Source organism: Adelges cooleyi, unplaced genomic scaffold (genome assembly GCF_023614345.1).
Source record: "Adelges cooleyi isolate 19-005CV unplaced genomic scaffold, UGA_ACOO_1.1 ACOO_flye_CR_arks_rails_tigmint_CR_PRNA_9, whole genome shotgun sequence".
Classification (NCBI taxonomy): Eukaryota; Metazoa; Arthropoda; class Insecta; order Hemiptera; family Adelgidae; genus Adelges; species Adelges cooleyi.
This window is the reverse complement of record NW_026096579.1, coordinates 4,399,227-4,418,424: the sequence shown is the minus strand read 5'-3', so window position 1 is coordinate 4,418,424 and position 19,198 is coordinate 4,399,227. Positions and strand designations below refer to the sequence as shown.

Sequence of the window (19,198 nt, the reverse complement as noted above, 5' to 3'; positions counted from 1 at the left end):
ACAATTATGGATACCACTGAAAAAGTGGTTTCTGAACATTCCTTATCTGCTACAGTTTCAGTAATGTCCACCCCTGACACAAAAGATACAACTGAGACTTCCTCTATCTCTGACAAACTTAAAGATATCAAAATGATATCTGAAATAACATCTAAAGAAGTCACCTCTGATAAAATCGCTTCTGAACATTCCTTGTCACCGACAGTTTCGTTAGAGTCAACTCCCGAAGCGACAGATATTACTGAAACTACCCCTAAATTTGATATTTCCTCTGATACTAAAAGAACATCTGAATTAAAAACAATTAAAGATACCACTGATATAGTGGTTTCTGAACATTCCTTATCTGCTACAGTTTCAATAGTGTCCACACCTGACACAAAAGATACAACTGAAACTTCCTCTATCTCTGACAAACCTCAAGATATCAACATGATACCTAAAATAACAACAAAAGAGGATTCCTCTGATAAAATAGCTTCTGAACTTTTCTTGTCACCGACAGTTTCGAAAGAGCCAACTCCTGACGCGACAGATATTACTGAAACTACCCCTAAATTTGATATTTACTCCGATACTAAAAGAACATCTGAATTAAAAACAATTAAAGATACCACTGATATAGTGGTTTCTGAACATTCCTTATCTGCTACAGTTTCAGTAGTGTCCACCCCTGACACAAAAGATACAACTGAGACTTCCTCTATCTCTGACAAACCTAAAGATATCAAAATGATATCTGAAATTACATCTGAAGAAGTCACATCTGATAAATTAGCTTCTGAACTTTCCTTGTCACCGACAGTTTCGTTAGAGTCAACTCCCGAAGCGACAGATATTACTGAAACTACCCCTAAATTTGATATTTACTCCGATACTAAAAGAACATCTGAATTAAAAACAATTAAAGATACCACTGATATAGTGGTTTCTGAACATTCCTTATCTGCTACAGTTTCAGTAGTGTCCACCCCTGACACAAAAGATACAACTGAGACTTCCTCTATCTCTGACAAACTTCAAGATATCAACATGATACCTAAAATAACAAAAAAAGAGGACTCGTCTGATAAAATAGCTTCTGAACTTTCCTTGTCACCGACAGTTGTTACTGGAACATCTTTTATTTCTGTAAAATTACAGGATTTTAAAATAAAAAATGACATTAAAGAAATATCTGAAAAACATTTCAATGATGATAACACCAATGACACTATGTTGATATTCGACCATAAAGAGGTTGATAATGTCCAGAAAGTTTCTACGAGTATTACAACAGAAAATCTATTGGAAACTAAAACTTCTAAAGCGGAAACGCTCTTAGAAATTAGTAAAGTACTTAAACCGGACGATTTTATTGACAATCTTACATTACAGTCTCCTCATTCTTTTTCCCCTTCAGTGTTAGAGTCCATTATTGACGCTCAAGATTTAACTGAAACATCCCTTACTTCTGACAAATCTCAGATCATAAAAATAACTGATGGCATTAAAGAAACATCTGAAAAACATTTAGACGATGATCAATCTTTTAATACTAAATGTTCATCTCAAACCAAAGTTTTAGATAATGAACAAAAATTGTCCACTAGTATTATTTCACTGAAAAGCCCATTTAAAACTAAAACTTGGGTTGAAGAAAAACCATTGGAAGTAACAAAAATGTTTAGTAATGTCGATTTATTAGACCGTAGAAATGAACTTTCTGATGTTTCTTTGTTACCAACTGGTTCAGTCCAAACTATACACTACACTGACGAATTAAATAAAACGCTTTTGACGGATGATTTATCATCTCTAACTGCTTGTTCCAATACCGAACATACTGATCATATCTGTTCTACTAGTTTAAATAATCAAGTTACTATTAACAAACCAATTCAGATTATTTGGGAAGTATCAAAATCTCCAGGCTTGAGATCCGGTATAACTCTATTAGAGGATGAAAATAAACTGAAAGATTTGGAGTGTAAGGTTTCAGACGATACTGTGTATGATAATACTATGAAATCGGAATGTAGTGATGATATTAATGTTGTAGACAAAAGTAATGCGGTTTTCAAAAGTGACGTTCATAGTATGCCGGATTCGTTGTATGGATCAAACTATAATAGCGATTCATTGGTTAGCTCGGTTGGGTCACTATCATCTAAACTTGTTTCTGGTCAGACGTATATGGAAAAAAATGCAGTAGCGTGTAGGATTGAAAGTACCCCGATTTTGAGCTTAAGTGGTACAGGTAAAGCTAGTTTAAAACATGATTCAGCGTCTTTTAGCAGTTTTTCAAATACAAATACTTCTTCTAAGTCTTCATCTGGTCCTACAACATATCCATGTCCAGTAACTACTGATAAAATAAATATTTCAAAAACTAAGTACAAAAAAGAAACCCGCTCTTATATTAAAACAAAACCTGTATCAGACATTTCTGGGGATTTGGCGAAACATAAATTATCTTCCAGTAAACATTTACCGATTACAGCATCTAAAGTAGAATCAATTACGCGAAACACTGAAATAAAGAGGCCGCCTTTGCTTTCTAAACAAAGACATATCATTAGCCATGGTTCCAAATCTCTTGATTCTTCTAAAAAACTAAATGTAGGTTTAAATAAACCTGTTGTTGATCAAAGTTCTATTACAAAAATAAAAAACACCGAAATAAAAAAAGAAAAATCCTCATTTGAATCAGGTACAAAGGTCAAATTATCAACAAAGCTATCCGATGAATTAAAACCAAAATCTATAAAGTCTATTGATAATACAAACGTAAATACTGAAAAACCAATTACAAAAACATCAAATCAAACGAAAACTGTGAACAAAAAATCATCCCCCCTTAGTGGCTATTCGAAAATAGATTCTATCAGAGATAACAAATCAGCTGTAAAAATGAAGCAGAGTGCTGGGGCCTCCAAACCAGAAATAGAAAAGTTAATGAAAACATCAAATAACGAAAATCTAAAATTTCAACAAACAATATTGGTAACTGAAACAGCGCCTAAAAACAAAGCAAAGAGTTATATGGCATCAACAGAATCTCGTGATAGGAAATTAGAAACATCGAATCAAAAATCTATACATTCTTATAAGATGACAACAACTGTTTCATCAACAAGATCTAGTCAAATTGTAACCGACAAAAAATCAACAGTTTCCAAATCTTCATCTAGAGTATCGATTACGAAAGTTCAGAGTAAAATTCCTGTAAAAAGTTCGTTACCGCCATTGGACACAAAGTCGTCAGTCGTATCCGATTCTAGAGTTCTTAGCGCACCTTCGCGAAAAACCGCTTTTGAATTCCAATTGCCATCCAGTAAATTAAACCCATTATCGCTACCAGGGAGTCCGGCTCGTAGTACCAATAAGGCAAACTCTCAAATTAGATCAGTGTTTATAACATCAGAAGTATTCTCGAGTCCTTCGAACCGCGCTTCGTCAGTGGAATTAGTGTATGAACAACCGAACCGATCCCCTTGTTCATCAATGTCCGAACAACAGCCGGCTTCTATTACCGAATCAGTTTCGTTAGAGGATGTGGAAACAACTCAATCTTCGAACTCCGACAACGAACGGGTATCTGAGGTACATACTTGTAATATATAAATCCAAATACACATTTGTACGATTTACCAATAAACGTTTTCTATTAAATTCGTGTTATCAATTCTACAAATACGTGTTAATTAAATATTCGACATTTAGTTAAATTAAATTCGTGTTAAAAACGTTGATCCAACTGAAAATGATTATTGGTTAACCTATAATATAGGTAGCTTACGAACTGCACCTATATACTATAATTGTAGTTTTTAATGATTTTCAATATTATTTATAAACCAATATGTATCATGAGTTATTTTAATCTGTACTACTCATTTGACCTAAAATATGACCATCGCACCGCTGGTAAATAGAAATTTTAATGCGCAGTTGATAGTTATAAAAACTGTATTAGGAATATTTTCAGGTGAAATTCATTAATTTCTTGGTAGCTAATGCAAATTCTTAATTTGTGTTATAATCCTTAAGTCATCATTTATCTAAATATTATTTTTAATAAGCACAGTATGATTGGCCTACCACTAATTTAAAAACGGCACTAAATTAATACTAATCTGTAGCTCAAAAAAAAATATATTTAGAACTTTAAATACTTGAATAAATAAAATACATATAATTATATTAGACTCGGAACTAAAGGGAAAATGATCACAATTTAAAAAAAAAAAATGTACGGTGAACAATATACTGTTTTAGTATGACCCAGAATACGGAATCTATTTGAATATACTTAACAAAAAATGATTTTCATAAACGGTTATAATATTATATGTATTATAACAAAAGACAAAACTGTAAGTGAAAATAAATTAGTATTTTCATAAAATTCTGTGATTAAATTGTGTAAGCGTTATGTTACTTTAAAAAATGTAATCACGGACATGGATGATTAACGAAATAAGATATATGTGTATATATTACTTATGTCTATTTTGCATAATGCCAATAAACCCCATTATATATTTTTACCTAAAGTATTGACGTCTAAAAAAAACTTATAAATGGATCATCATGCATTTTTTACCTAGTGTCACTGAACTAAATTGAAATGTTTAAACGGATCTATTTAGCTTTATTAAATAACTGTTACCATCATTCAAATTTTAATATTAAATATAAAAATAAGGATTAGAAAAATATTCTTCTAAAAATTTAGTTTTAAAACAATATATTTTCTACTTCACCAGCACTATATAATTAAATAAATTGTGTAGAATAATAATAATACAAATTAAAGATACAATTTAAATTTATAATATTTGTACAATGTACCTAATTAATAGTAATATAATAAAAAAAGTTACTTAAAAAAAAATACTTTAAAATATTTTAGGCTATTTTATGAATTATATGATATAGCTTTGAAATCTCTTCTATATTTAAATAATTATATCAGTTACAATTCGAAATTATTTTCACAGATAAAATCATATAATTTTGATAGTTGGTCATTAGACAGCAATTTATCTTTAAATCAAATAAGCGTATCATCATCCATTAGCCATATGTCCGAAGAACACAGAAAGGACGTGCCACAAATTGCTATAACAGCATACGAATCCACCGAAGAAGATGCCGAGGTCAATAGCTTGTTTAATTCAACCACCGTCCAAAACAATACTAAAACACGTCAATCTCAGTCTGTTTCTCCCAAGTCTTTGAGACTGAAATCTAGAATCATACTAAAATCACCGACTCCTGATAATAATATAAATATATCCAAGTCTTTGTCTCCGGCACTGTCATCTGATTTCAATTATTTAACTGATGTGGAAGTCATGTCAGATTCTGACGATGAGAAAGATTTCGTTCGAACGCCCCGTTTAACTCCTAGTTCGATTGACTACTGTATTCTGACTGATATAGAAGACCTGAGTGAAGACGAAAGACAACCGACATCTAGTCAGATTAACGATGATCATACAGATACTGAATATTTCGATGAAGAAAAATGTTTTCTTAGCAAAGAAGAGCCGACAAGACAGCATGCCGATGATATTTTAGATTTCCCTCGCCCACATAGAGAAATTTTGTTCCATTCTAAAGACGGAGTAGTTCGTACTTTGACACCGACAGATGAAACAAATCTAGTATGTCTAAAAACACCTCTAGTAGAAATCAAAGGTTTCGAATCGGAAGAAGAAATAATGACTATGGAAGAAAATGACGTGCATGAGTCGAGCAAAGCAAATTCAACTCCGTACTATCACGACGTTGACGGTGGTGTAGTAGAGTCTTCGGAAAGCGTCAAGCCCGAAAGAAACAAACACAAATATAAGACGATCAAGAAAAAAATTGTAGTCCCGGAAACTGATTGTATAAAAAAGCGTTTTCGCAATAGAAATCAAAACAATTCCGAAGGCGAGGAAAATATCGGAAAACAGTTCGGTGAATGTGATAAAACTCTCTCAAAATATGCGTCAGAACCGATTACAAACAAGATGGCAGTTCCGTTACAACTGCAGCTTAAAAATAACAATTTGACCGAAATTCGTTATGAAGAATCTTGTAAAAATAATAAGTTGGTGATACACGACAATGTTAACGGATTTAGCGTTTCCGTGGATTTCGAAAGTCATAATTCTATACTGCTAAACATCGGTAGAGATTCGGGAAGTTTGTCGTTGAGATGGTATAATAACGAAACTAAAGCAGGTAGGATCTCTCCTCGTTTTATCCGTATTGGTAATTTACAAACCGTAGAACCTGCGTGTATTACAAAACCTAACTTAAACAATTCAAGACATCAATTTGACGTAGAATCGTGCACCTACGAAAGTATGAAAATTCATAAACGTAGGTACATTACCTATTTTATTGTGTATTTTATAGTAAGACCTAAGCATATAGTCCAGTATCATATAAGCAAACAATACCTAATTCAAATACCTATTACTAAACCACCGTTAGTTAATATTTGTTCTTTCAAGGATCAGTTTATAAATCAGAAGAGACTTCATCCTTCATCTATTACAGGACTATCTGCATTTAAAGTATTTAGTAGAGAACACGAAGCAAAACATAAAAGTAGAAAGAAAATTGTGTTAGAATCTAGAAAACACGTTGCCGATGTAATACAAATTTTTGAAAATATGTGTGATAATCCATCGGTAAGTCATACCGTCAATTATAAAACATCACAACATTATTATAAGGATCCTCAATTATTGACCTTGAGACAAAATGTTTCCTTTATGGCTAAATCAAATAATAAAATTGGTAAATATAATTAAATACTTTTTTTTAAATAATGGAACTGGTGAAGGAATAAATTAACACCTTATAAATTAGACTACAAAATGCAAGACAGAACAAGTAAAACTCACATTTCATTTTGTTGATTAACACATTATATCTAACATGCAATGTCTTGATAAATGATAAATCTACACATTTAACAACATAAAAATGTCTTTAATGCCTTGCATTTAATTGTTTAATTATTATAACTTTAATTTATTTTAGGAAAGGAAGCCAACTTCTCCCAACTTGAAAATGCAAAGCCTATAACTAGTTCTGGTAAGTTTTATAATTTAAAATGTAGTAAATTTATCCCAAAATTGTACACCAGTAAAAACAAAACTTCATTCATGATAGTTATTATATAAACTTTTTATACTTCCAAGTGAAAAAAATATGATTGCAAATAATATGACCGATTCCTTTGCTTTTGCTAATTTTAGCAGTACATTCGTTACCTTATTAATACTTGGCTTATTAGAATATAAAACACAAAATATGCTTTACTAAAAATTAAGAGGTAAACACTGAACATTAAGCACAAATAAGTTTTGTTATACGTTGTTTAAATGATATAAAAAAAACTAACATATCAATTGAAAAAATACTAATTAATAATTATGTGTGCGTGTGGGTCTATACATTAATTTATTAGTTATTGATTAACAATAAAGTATTGTATCCATATAACAATAGCTTTCAATTAAATAAATATTTTATACTTCATTAGTTGTATATTAATAGTATAAAAATAATACATATGCATTACCCAAAGCCAACTAATGTATTTTAAATAACAAAAACTTATAGATTCTTTTTCAAAGAAAATTCTTGCCAACACCAAATCAGGTTTTAATCAAATGTCATTGGATAGAGCTATTAACCAGAGTAGAGAAGAACTAGATAAATTAATAAAAGCTGTGGACGATTTCGAAAATAAAGTAAATATGGAGGAACACTTAGTATTAACAAACGATTACAATACAGACAATTATTCGGACTCGGAAGATTCATTTGATGTTGATGGAAGTTTAGAGAATTTGCAAACTACCGTATTCCGACTATTAAATGATGTACAAGATAAAGAAAATCAGTTACTCGATTCATTTAACGATATTAGAAAATCTCTCAATGATTTAGAAATTTCAAAAGTATCACAATCAAGTAAATTACAAAAATTATCAGTACCTAGCCTTCGCAGTAATTTTAAAACTGCTAGCTTACCTTACCAGTGGTGGAACAGATCCATGCCATGTTTATCACTAATTCAACACCATGACTTGTTAACTGGATCACAAGAATCGTTGAATGGATCATTCAATATAAGTTACTTTACGCCCAAGAAAAAAACAAGCTCAGTATCAAAATTCCCAAACAATGAAAACTCTGGATACTGTATATGGTTGCCATACAATACACCAGGTGAGATAGATGTGTTTGGTTTTTAATAACGTTTGTTTATAACCAATTGCTACTAACTGCTACTTCCCTTGCATCCCTAAGATTCCTAAAATCATCACAATAAACTGGAAATATAAAACGAAAATTATACTTGAGACAAATATAGATTAATACTTTTAACCTGAAATAGAACCGTTTTCAGAGAACGATCGTCGTAAAATTAGACCGTTAATGGTAAGAACTCCATCAGAGAGTACAGTACCTGACAATTTTGAACGTTTAGACGAATGGAAGCCTCTGGACTATTCTGAAATATCACCAGATTCTGTACAAGAAAAATTGAAAACTATGCTAAATGAACCAGGTGATCGTGACGAAACCCTCACTAATTTTCTTATTGATATGCTCATTCAGCAAGAAACAGCAAAATTAGCAGCTTCGGGGGAATTATCTTCGGGCTCCTCCGATAGTGATTCTCACGAATGTCTTACCGCTGAACCTTCAAGTAGTCCAAATCCTATTCCAATAATATCATCTCCAAAAGTTCGCAGAAACGGAGTCGGTGGTTCACAACGTCTTCCGTCAAATCAAAGGCCTACATTGAGGGAAATGCGAAAATTCAACGATAGTGATTCTGATAATGAATATGAATACATCGTAACAGAGCCACAAGAAAGGTCACCAGGCAGAAAGGTTACATTTCGTTTGGAATCAGAAGACGATGAAATTATTTATCCGAGTGAAAGTGACGACGAATCTGAAAGTGAAGTGTTACTATCCAATAGCGAACAGCCTATGTGTTTAGAAAATATAAAATTTGATGTACCTATTGTTGGTGAAAAAACTCTTAAGAGAGTGGAACGACGATTTGAAAGAATGGCTTCGGAAACACTGGAAGATAGTCCAATTGCTAAACATGCAGTTGAAGGGGAATACCATAGAATTGTTTCACAGCTATCGACTGAAGAAGTTGAAGTTGCTAATCAACTCTGGAATGAAGCTGGTAAATTATATAAAGAAGCTTTGGTAATGTAACTCTATTATTACTGTTATACTAACAATGATAAAAACGTATTATTTTAGAAATAAAAACTACATAACTTTGTTTGCGATATTAAAAATGAATTCATATGCCTATATTTAATATGTATGTTACCACAAGCTTAAGTTAATATATGAATTAACTAAGCGTAGCTTCTAAAAAGAACTAGAATAACAACTAGGTTTATTAAAAAAAAAAATCCAATCGGTCATTTTAACGTTATAAGAATAATGTTCCAAAACGTTATTTAAAGTTAATATATTATATTACATAGGAAGACATATTTTTAAATCGTTTTATTACATAAATGTGTTTTTTACGATAGTAAATAGGTATATCAATTTATTTAGATAAAACAGCGTATAACAATACTTTTATTTTTAGTTCATGACAAAATAAAAAATATCAAAGTCAAAAAGCAACAACATTGTTACATATTAAAGTTTTTAATTATTATTTAAAAGCACTCATTAAAATGTAACTTTTAAAACGTTTATCTTACACCATATGGATGAAGTAATGTACAAGTGGCATAAGTGTATTAATCATCGTTTTACAACACCGCCGTTTGAAAATGTTTTATTATGTAATACTATAAACTATGTACTATATGTATATATTGATTTAAATTCCTGAATTTCTAAAAATATCCACTTATAACATGAGTGCACTTTGAGATTGATATAATATGTTTAGTACCAATGTATATAACGTTTCACTAATATGTCTAATCCTGTATTTTATTTGTGTATATTTGTATGTGCAGAGCCAAGCCCAGAACTAACAACTAACACCACCAACATAGTACACCAGATCTCCATAGATAAAATCCCGCCAAAACCTAATCCTAGAAATTCCATTGATAGTAGTATTAAATCTACGTTAGACCAAAATGATGAAAATTATTCAACAAAAAAACAATTTTGGGAAGAAATAACTAAAACTACAAATCAGCCTCCACTCCCCAAACCCAGATACAGTATATCGTTGCCTATAAATACTATTGAACGTTCTATAATGAAAAATTCGTCTCTAGAAATCAATGATAAATCATTCGGCACTTCTGAACAAACAGAAATGCCCGAAATGGTCAAAGAAACAATGACAAGTGATCAAACTACAAATAATGATGTAGTTTCTGACTCTACTTGTCTTACCTCGAAAGATGACAATGAAAAATATACTTTTGTGATAAAATGTAAAATGAATGAAAGTAATCGCTTGGATTCCGAAACCGAGTATATTATAAAATATGGCGAGGAATCTCTAGCATTTGAAAATGAAGGTTTTCAAGAAGATGTTTTCGAAGAAAAAGTTTTAGATGGAGCAATTGAAAATATGTCATCTAAACAATATTTTAAACTAATAAAACAAATGGAATGTATACAAATGGAACAAGAATCTTCACCCGAACACAAATCATTAAAAAACACAACAAATCAAAAATCACCAAGCCAAGAAGCACTTATTAATCGTCAAATCCACAAACATATTTTTTCAGACGAGCTTGACGAGCAAATCGACTCTTTGATTCCCGAGGAAAAACATTTTGATATAAAATTTGAAAAAGACTTTTCTTCGAGTTCACCATTTAATACTCAGACAGAAAAAGCAACATCTAGTATTAGTGAACAATCGATTACAAAAACGGAATCGTCTATTGTTGATGAACTGCCGGAAGAAAAAGAAAATAAACTAATTTCAAAACATTTGAAGTATTCATCTAGTTTGACTCAAGACCACATTGATGAGATACCTTCTGACACTTGTTCAGGAGTAGAAGAAAAAGAAAAATCTCATTTGCAAACAGAATCTATTGACTCTTCGATGATCGAAGAATTACAATATGATTGTTCTTCTAATTTACCTGAGGAAGGAAATCGTAAAAGCCGTACTGACATAATAAAAGGACAGATTATCCATACACCGGAGGAACATATTCCAGACACTATATGGGAAGTGACACAGATTGGAACAGACAACCAAAACGAACTAGAAGACTTAAATATCAAAGAACAAACCGAATTTCATCGGAATTTTGTCAAGAAAGTAGATTCTATAGACTCGATTGAGAGTACGAAGAAAGAAATGACTGATGATCTAGCTAGAGATATAGCTGAACAATTAGTAAATGAGATTGAAATTGAATTAACAAAGCGCCAAGATATTTTGGCTAACTTACAGCATTTAGTAGTTTCGCCAGAGCACTTAAAACAATTAGAAAATAGTGGTTATCTGGATATGGATGGAGATGATTTAAAACTAAAAATAATGGAATCAGTTTTAGCTAAGAAAAATCGTGACCGCCTTAAGAGTATCTCAAAAAATGATACAACTACTTCAAGTATCGAAATCACCGATGAAGACTTAAAAAGTAGCAATTTCGAAATCGAATATGAGGGGTTGACTAAACTATCCGTTATAGACGACATCATACCTGAAAACGAAAATGACAGGTTAAGGGAAAGTCCTACTGAAATCAACTCAAAATATCGATCTGAGCATTCCTCACGCGAAGAAAATGAAGAATTTTGTGAAAAATCTGATAATTTAATCATTGAAGCTTATATTAAAAATAAAGAAAATGAAAAAAGTGTTCATTCCGAAGTCGAACAAAACGAAGAGTTATCGACGGGAAAAATTAGAAATGAATCAGTATCGAATAAAAATCATAAAGATTTGACAACAAACGTTGGTGAAAATTTGATATTAAATTTAAATGAAGAAAAAATAGAAATAAAAGAAATCGGGTTACATGATGAATCAAGTGACGAAAATTCGTCTCACGATGTTGTACAATCCATCCAAACAAGAAAAGATGAAACAGGCGAAATTATTGAACAAAAAACCACCGAAATTGTTGATCATGAAAGTCATACGAGAAACTTTTTTGACGTAGAAACAGAACATAATGAGCATAGTAAAAATCATAACATTTCAATAAAAGAAAAACACGTTGATACAATACTAAAAGACTCTGATGAAATGGTTAAAAAGAAAAACGAAAAGTATGAAGAAATAACGGATGATGGTCGAATTATAATCAATGTAAACAAAGAAGAGCACCATTCATCGACTTATATTTTAAAAGAAACATCAATCAACAACAAAAATGAAATCACTATAAGTAATAATGATAGTCCTTCATGTTCTTCAAAATCAATTATGACTCTTGTTAAACATTTAAGTACAGAATCGCTTCCATCTAAAGATAATTCTATTCACTCTCCAACGTCACCATCTTCGTCTTCAATTGATGTTCGTGAAGAAAAACATGTTAACTTTGATTCTGTTGTTTTAAGAAAACCCGATTCAATAAATGTAACCAAACTTACAGCGAAAAGGCCGGCAGATTCTAGTTCAAGTGAAAGTCATTATCAATCATTCGATCTAACCTCATCAAGCAGGCCTTGCTCTTCAGACATTGATGGACTTTTAGCTGGATCTTCAGAATACGAATCTGCTATGTCAATACCATCGAATGATTATCATACTGCTATTAGTTCATTGAGTTCCAGAGAATCAATGAAGTCATTAGATTCAGAGAGTTCTGGCAACCTTGCATCAGTTGAGAATAGTGAAGCTTCAGAAACCTTGATTGCTTCGACTGGAGATTTAGACTATGACATAGATGTTTCAAACAATCTATTGGAAGAAGAAAATAAACTTGAACCATACGAACAAGAAATACCCATGCAAATAATTAGAGGAGATTCTTTACCAATAATAGCAGAGCAATCTGAAATGAAATACAGTAGCATGTACAAAACTCAACCATTTTCTCAGCCAACAATTTCTGCAAACAGCGAGAAAAACGTGCAAAAAATGAAAAGATCTCATGAAATGATGTTTCATCCAATACCAAAACACATAACTAGCGACAGTTTATCTGATTCGTCATCACACGAAGAAAGACATCAGTCCAGTGAAAGTATGAGTATTTCTAGTACTGAAGGCCAGATAATACAAACGGTAATAGACGCAATTGAAGGATTTTCTGAATCTGGGCCATGCAGTTTCAGTTTAAGCGACGAAAATACTAGATCCATCGAAACATCTACTATAACTAATGGTTTCACTGGCCAAGAAAAAAATCAAGACATCACTATTATGTCATCTTCATCCGCAGAAAACGGTAAAAACAATAATGTTTCCACACAAATAACAACAAAAGTGGAAGAAGTACCTAAAAAAGGTCATAGACGAAACAGTAGTTCAATCAATAAAATAGTTATTGAAGATATAAATTTGATTCCTAAAAAGGAATTCCCGATTGCAGATCCGTCCATCGAAAATGTAACGTCCAGTCAAACCGACATACCTAACCAAAATCAGGACACTGAAGAAAATATTGCAACACAAGAAAAAGTAAAAATAGTTACTCCAGATATAAAAACTGAAATCTCGGTAACTACTAGATATCACGAAACAGAAATTCATGCCAGTCCAATATTAGAGAAACATAGTTTTGAGCATATTGACGACGTTGCTGAGGCGGATGCAGCCTTCCAAATGGTCCCTCATGTTTCACCCGCAATTCCAACATCGTTACCGCCTACCATTCCCGAAGATCCTTATTCGGAGGATGAAGATGAGTTAGAAGATGATTCGTCAAACTTAGTACCTAATATTATGGTAACGGAACACATGAACCCATTAGTCGACCGTGGCTTTCATTACCCAGATTTAGATCTCGAAGCAAAGGAATTAGAAATTAAATCGACACCAGAGACGCCTGCCTCTATAAGTAGTAAAGAATCGTCTGAAACAGATCAGGGTAGAGAATACATAATCAACGAGACATTTAATCCACATGAAGAATTATCGTGGACTGCCGACGAACACACAGTGCTCGAAAAAGTAGAACAAATAGACGAAAAAGATTCGTTTTCTATGAGTGAATCATTCGAGTTAGTAGATAATGTTGACGAAAAACCAGACTTAGAAGATGATTTTGTAATTGTCGAAGAAATCGGAAAAGAAGCAAACGAAGAAGATGCTGAGGGCCAACCTATTAAAATAGAATGTACAGCAAAAAATGTTCATTCTTATACTGCCACTGACGATAACTCATCCTTAAAAAAATTGGATTCTGAAAGTCTTAGCTCAAAAGAACAAGAATTGGATTTGGAGTATGCAAACCAAAAATGGGTAGAACTACAGTTTGAAGATGATAATACAGTAAATGAAATTTATGGTTATAATTTAGAATATGATCGTCTTCCCCTTGAAGACATTAAGGAGGAAGACATTGAAGATCTGCATAGTAGTAAAGTTGGAAGTGTCAGTAGTCAGGTCAGTCAATCGATCGGCAGTCTGGGGAGCATGAAAGAATCATTTAGCAGCACTCCAGAGAGTAAAAAATATTTAGGTAAATCACTAGAGCATGACAACATGTCTGTTAGCTCATTACAAGAGTTTGAACGACTAGAGCAATTAGTAAGGATCGAATCAATGAAAGCTAAGTCTTCGGGGTCTTTAGCATCTACTACCAGTTCTTCAAACAGTAAAAAAGAAGACCAGTCTTTAGGATCCCTTAACGACTTTGAAGCGATGGAAGCAGCTTGTATCCAAACGGAAATAATTGAAAACAAAGCTATGGCTACGGAGAAATCGTTGATTGACGATGAAAATCAATTTAAAACTAATGATACTGGCAAACAAACGGAAATTAATGTCGAGCAATACGATGACAATTCAGAAAAGCTCGTCTCGGAAGACGATAATTTAACGAGTACGGAGTCATTAGATTTGAAAACGATCGTAACGGATATGAAACCGTCCAGTTCTGTCGAACAAATTATTGTTGATGGCAGAACAAATGATTATGACGATTGCATGAATTCGAGCATCTCCAGCCGAGGATTAAGCAGTCCCATTATGGACGACCACTCTAAGGAGTCTTCGTATAGAAACAGCCTAATATTAGGCAGCAACGACTCATTAGGACCAACTAGCTCGACTGGTACAAACGCTACATACCACTGCGAAACTGGGTCGAATATGTCTTCTAGTTTCACTAGTGGTGGCTCTAACACTATGGTCTCTAGTATGGAAGGCTTGGATAAAGCCGGTACTAAACCAGATTTGTTAGAAGATCCCGAAATATTTGAGACGCATTGGCGAGATCCAGATGGTACGGAGTACACGCATAGAACAGTCAGAATGCCTGCCGAAATCCATAAAGTAACTGCTAGAGGACCAGAAAAGGAAAATATACTAGATGACTACATCGAACAGTTTAGTCCTGGCGAATATCAAGAACAGACTATCCACACAGACAAACACGGCAATACGTATGCTACCAAAATTGTACAAAAACGAATGATATTCGATCCCGAAGAATTGAGTAACCAAGGAATTTCTAAAGAAGAATTGAAGGAATGTCTAAAAAAACTGTCTAGTGATCACTCAGATGAATTCGAGTACAGTAAGACAACACCAAAACGAAATTCAGGTATTACACATGTATTTAACGATGTAGTTCAATAAACATCACTCTATTCACTCCATCATATATATCCTTACTTGCATGCTATAGCCACCATAATGTTATATTTTTACACATTTATTTCAATTTCGTCAAGTTGCTACATACCATAATATTTTTTGTCATTAACCTACTAACAGATTCATAACGTAATATATAAGAACGGCTAAGTTCTTAAGCATGTGTTAAAAATCTGTTTATTTTTAGGAACTGCCGAAAAATGTCAAGAGACGTCTGTGCCTGATCCTCATAACGGTAAAAATGAATAACTATTTAACATGCATGAGACCAATATTGCCATCCAAATAAATAAATCATAATAATATAAAATATTTTACAAATTAGTTGTATCAAGTTGTGCCCAAAAAATTTAAACTATTCATAATTAAAATATGAATACTATTTATAACGTAGAGTTATAATTAGATGTATGCCCTACTAATAATATGTATTGTATTAAAGCTATATTTCACACGCTTATAAATTATAACATATGTTTAAAGCAATGTATATTAGATTTAGATGCTTTTGTCTCGTGATTAGTAGAATTACAAGAGGCTACATCAAAACCGGAGTTGAAGTGTGAAATTAGTATGGACGACGACACGGAAATTGATCTACGTGAGCATGATTGGCGATTCCAGCATCAAATAAACACTGGTTAATAGTTACAGTACTAATTATTCTAATTTCATTCATTTATATACTTATATTAAACAATAAATAATAATACTTAAAACATTCAAAACTATTATACATTATAGGCGTATTAAATTATTGAATTTCGAAATCAAAAAATATAGATATGATAATAACATATTCTTGGTAGCATAGCTTAGTAGAACACAAATATATTTTATTACTTTAGTCTTCAAATACAAAATATATCCATGTCAAATTTTTCGATTAAAAAATTTTGAAATCTAATAAATTCTACAAGTACTTTTAATGTTTATGAGACATACTATGTAAAAGGGACAAATTATTGACAAACGAAACATTTCGATTTTAAAATAATTAGACAAATTATTAATAATTAACGCACTTTAGTCATTTAGTCACACTATGCATTGTAATAAAACACCAATCTATAGAAAATGCACTAAACCTACTTTTTAAAATATAAAGAAACGTGTAGATAATTACATACCATTACGTCTAAAGTATACAACTGTATAAAATAGTACTTAACAAATCAGGTATACAAGTGAAAAAAAACATTAAGAACTTGCGACAGAAGTTTAAACTTTTAAAATATAAAACATATTTCAATCTAATAATATTTAAATTAATCCTCCTCTAAAACATCTTTTTTTTTGTCACCAATCTGCAACTGTCTTCTCCCTGCCCTCAACTGTCATTGATATAAAATTAGTGCCCTTCCTCATAATATTGATACGCCATAGTAGACTATCCCAAATTACTTTTCCCGGTTTTGAATATATCAATGTCTCACGCTCACATGTTTAACGTTCGCCGTAGTCAGACTAATAATGTAACAATAATTACAATATTAGTTTAGGTACATTTTTAGTCATGTAATTAATTTTGTCAAAAACTGTACATAAAAACATTAAGCAGCATCTTTGACATTTTGTAATCACAATGTATTATTTTGTTTTAGAATCGGAAGATATAACTAAACCTGGACCATCTGGATGGTAAATTTGTTACTTCATTTATTTACAATTATTTTATTATATTTAATTGAGCAAATTCTATATAAATGTATTTATATTTAAATTTTTTTCATATTGCAGTACTAGCAAACCAAAATCTGAAGGGCAGAATTCAGAAACAGTGTCTGAACTTTAAAATTGTTATTTTAGTTTTATTAAACATAATCAAGTGATTTTATATGTTACATAATACAAAAAATATTATACATAGCAAGCAATTTATTCAGAAAACGTATAATAAAAGGGAAAGTTACATTCCAATGAACATTTGAATACTTATACCAACAATTAAAAAATATTTTTAGGTAGATATGTTTAAAATTGTATACCTTTATTACACAATTTTATTTTTGAGTTAATTGCAATTATATATGTTCATCAAGCAAAAATGTTAAATAACTATTTAGAAAATGATTGCCTTTATATAATATTTACATATTTATACAATACTCAAATTAACCATTAATTTAAAGTCATTTCGCTTGATTGTTTGTCTTAATTATTTTTTTAAGAATTATTATTTTATTGATATACCTAGCTATAATCTATTTATACTATCTTTTTAGTAACTACTTACCTTTATAACTACATACTCTATTACTTATATTTAAATTTAAATAATTTAATATACATGTTACCTATTTTCGTGCTGAATCATATTGTATACAAACCTATGTCAAGGTATAAATAACATGCTATTACTTAATTAAATTAATACAAATAGCAAAATACAAAACATGATATTATTATTTATTATTGCATCCACAGGCTGTGCGTTATGGTAATGAATGAATGAAGCTTTTAGAATTAATAAAATTACAATCATGTGATTATCGTACAATTTATTTCATGGATTCCATTCGTGAATCGTATGTTTATTTTTTAATTTATTTGCTAATGGTAATAACAAAATTTTTGTTAAAAACATTTATTTTTCACATTTTTAACATTTTTTAAAAGTTAAAACTTTAAAACTCGTATGGTTTATTTTTTCTTCAAATTTTAAGAATTACCCGGTATTAGTGAACTTTTACCACGCTCCCCTCAAAAAAAAAAAGTACCAACTAGATAAAATTTGTAATTTATAGAGTTTCTATTCGAAGAAATTGGTCCAGTATTAAAAAAGTTACAATGTATACAGACACAAGAAAAGCTCACATCATTGTAAAACTAATAGCATCTCTGCTCTGCATCGAAGCTAAAATTGAGATTTGTCATCTTGAAAACTGGTTGTTTTAGTTGTTATACACTTATTATGTTTTAAGCTCTAGAAATACAGAACTATGATATTACATAAAGAGTTTATTTTTGGTTAAGAAAACTAAACTTGTATTAAAATACAGTATAGATTTACAATAATGACCAAGTGCCAAGTAATAATGTAGGTCTTATTATTGTGTTTTAGTAAACTTGATACTTTAAAAAAATCATTATTGTGCATACAGTATAGGTATATTTTTAAAAACGAAATATTTATCATTTTTATGTAGCATTCTGCACAAGACGACATACAAATTTCATTAGAAGATCAAGTATTTCAAATTATTTAATTTGTAAATACATTTTAAATGATTCTTATAATAGTTATTATTATTTTAACAAAAACATTTGTTGGGTCGGCCAAAGGCCTGAGTAAAATTGTATGTGGGCGTGGCCTACCAAGGCTCTCCTTTAGCTACATGCTTGTTTGACGAAATATAATATAAAAAAAGAACATAGGTAATTTAAATAATTTAATTAATTTAATGTTTAATTTTAAAATCAATATATTATCTAATTTAT

The 19,198-nt window shown here is 31.2% G+C and overlaps 2 protein-coding genes across 6 annotated transcripts; both read left to right on the top strand.

Moving 5' to 3' along the window:
- The first annotated feature begins 6 nt into the window (after window positions 1-6).
- On the top strand, window positions 7-3,606 carry LOC126846176 (uncharacterized). Its single transcript, XM_050585399.1, has 3 exons — window positions 7-2,047; window positions 2,483-2,692; window positions 2,999-3,606. The coding sequence occupies exons 1-3, from the start codon at window positions 7-9 to the stop codon at window positions 3,604-3,606; spliced, it is 2,859 nt and encodes a 952-aa protein (XP_050441356.1).
- Window positions 3,607-4,962: 1,356 nt separating this feature from the next.
- LOC126846128 (uncharacterized) lies at window positions 4,963-18,207 on the top strand. 5 transcript variants are annotated; one of them, XM_050585305.1, is made up of 8 exons: window positions 4,963-6,219; window positions 6,541-6,783; window positions 7,030-7,083; window positions 10,014-15,704; window positions 15,945-15,992; window positions 16,281-16,397; window positions 17,362-17,398; window positions 17,498-18,207. In XM_050585305.1, exons 1-8 carry the CDS (start codon window positions 5,070-5,072, stop codon window positions 17,550-17,552), a joined length of 7,395 nt encoding a protein of 2,464 aa, XP_050441262.1. In that variant the 5' UTR covers window positions 4,963-5,069; the 3' UTR covers window positions 17,553-18,207. The 5 variants fall into 5 exon arrangements, with proteins under 5 accessions (XP_050441262.1, XP_050441263.1, XP_050441259.1 ...); XM_050585302.1 differs by having other exon boundaries at window positions 4,968-6,219; window positions 16,284-16,397; XM_050585306.1 differs by lacking the exon at window positions 6,541-6,783 and having other exon boundaries at window positions 4,964-6,219; window positions 16,284-16,397; window positions 17,498-18,206.
- Window positions 18,208-19,198: the final 991 nt, after the last annotated feature.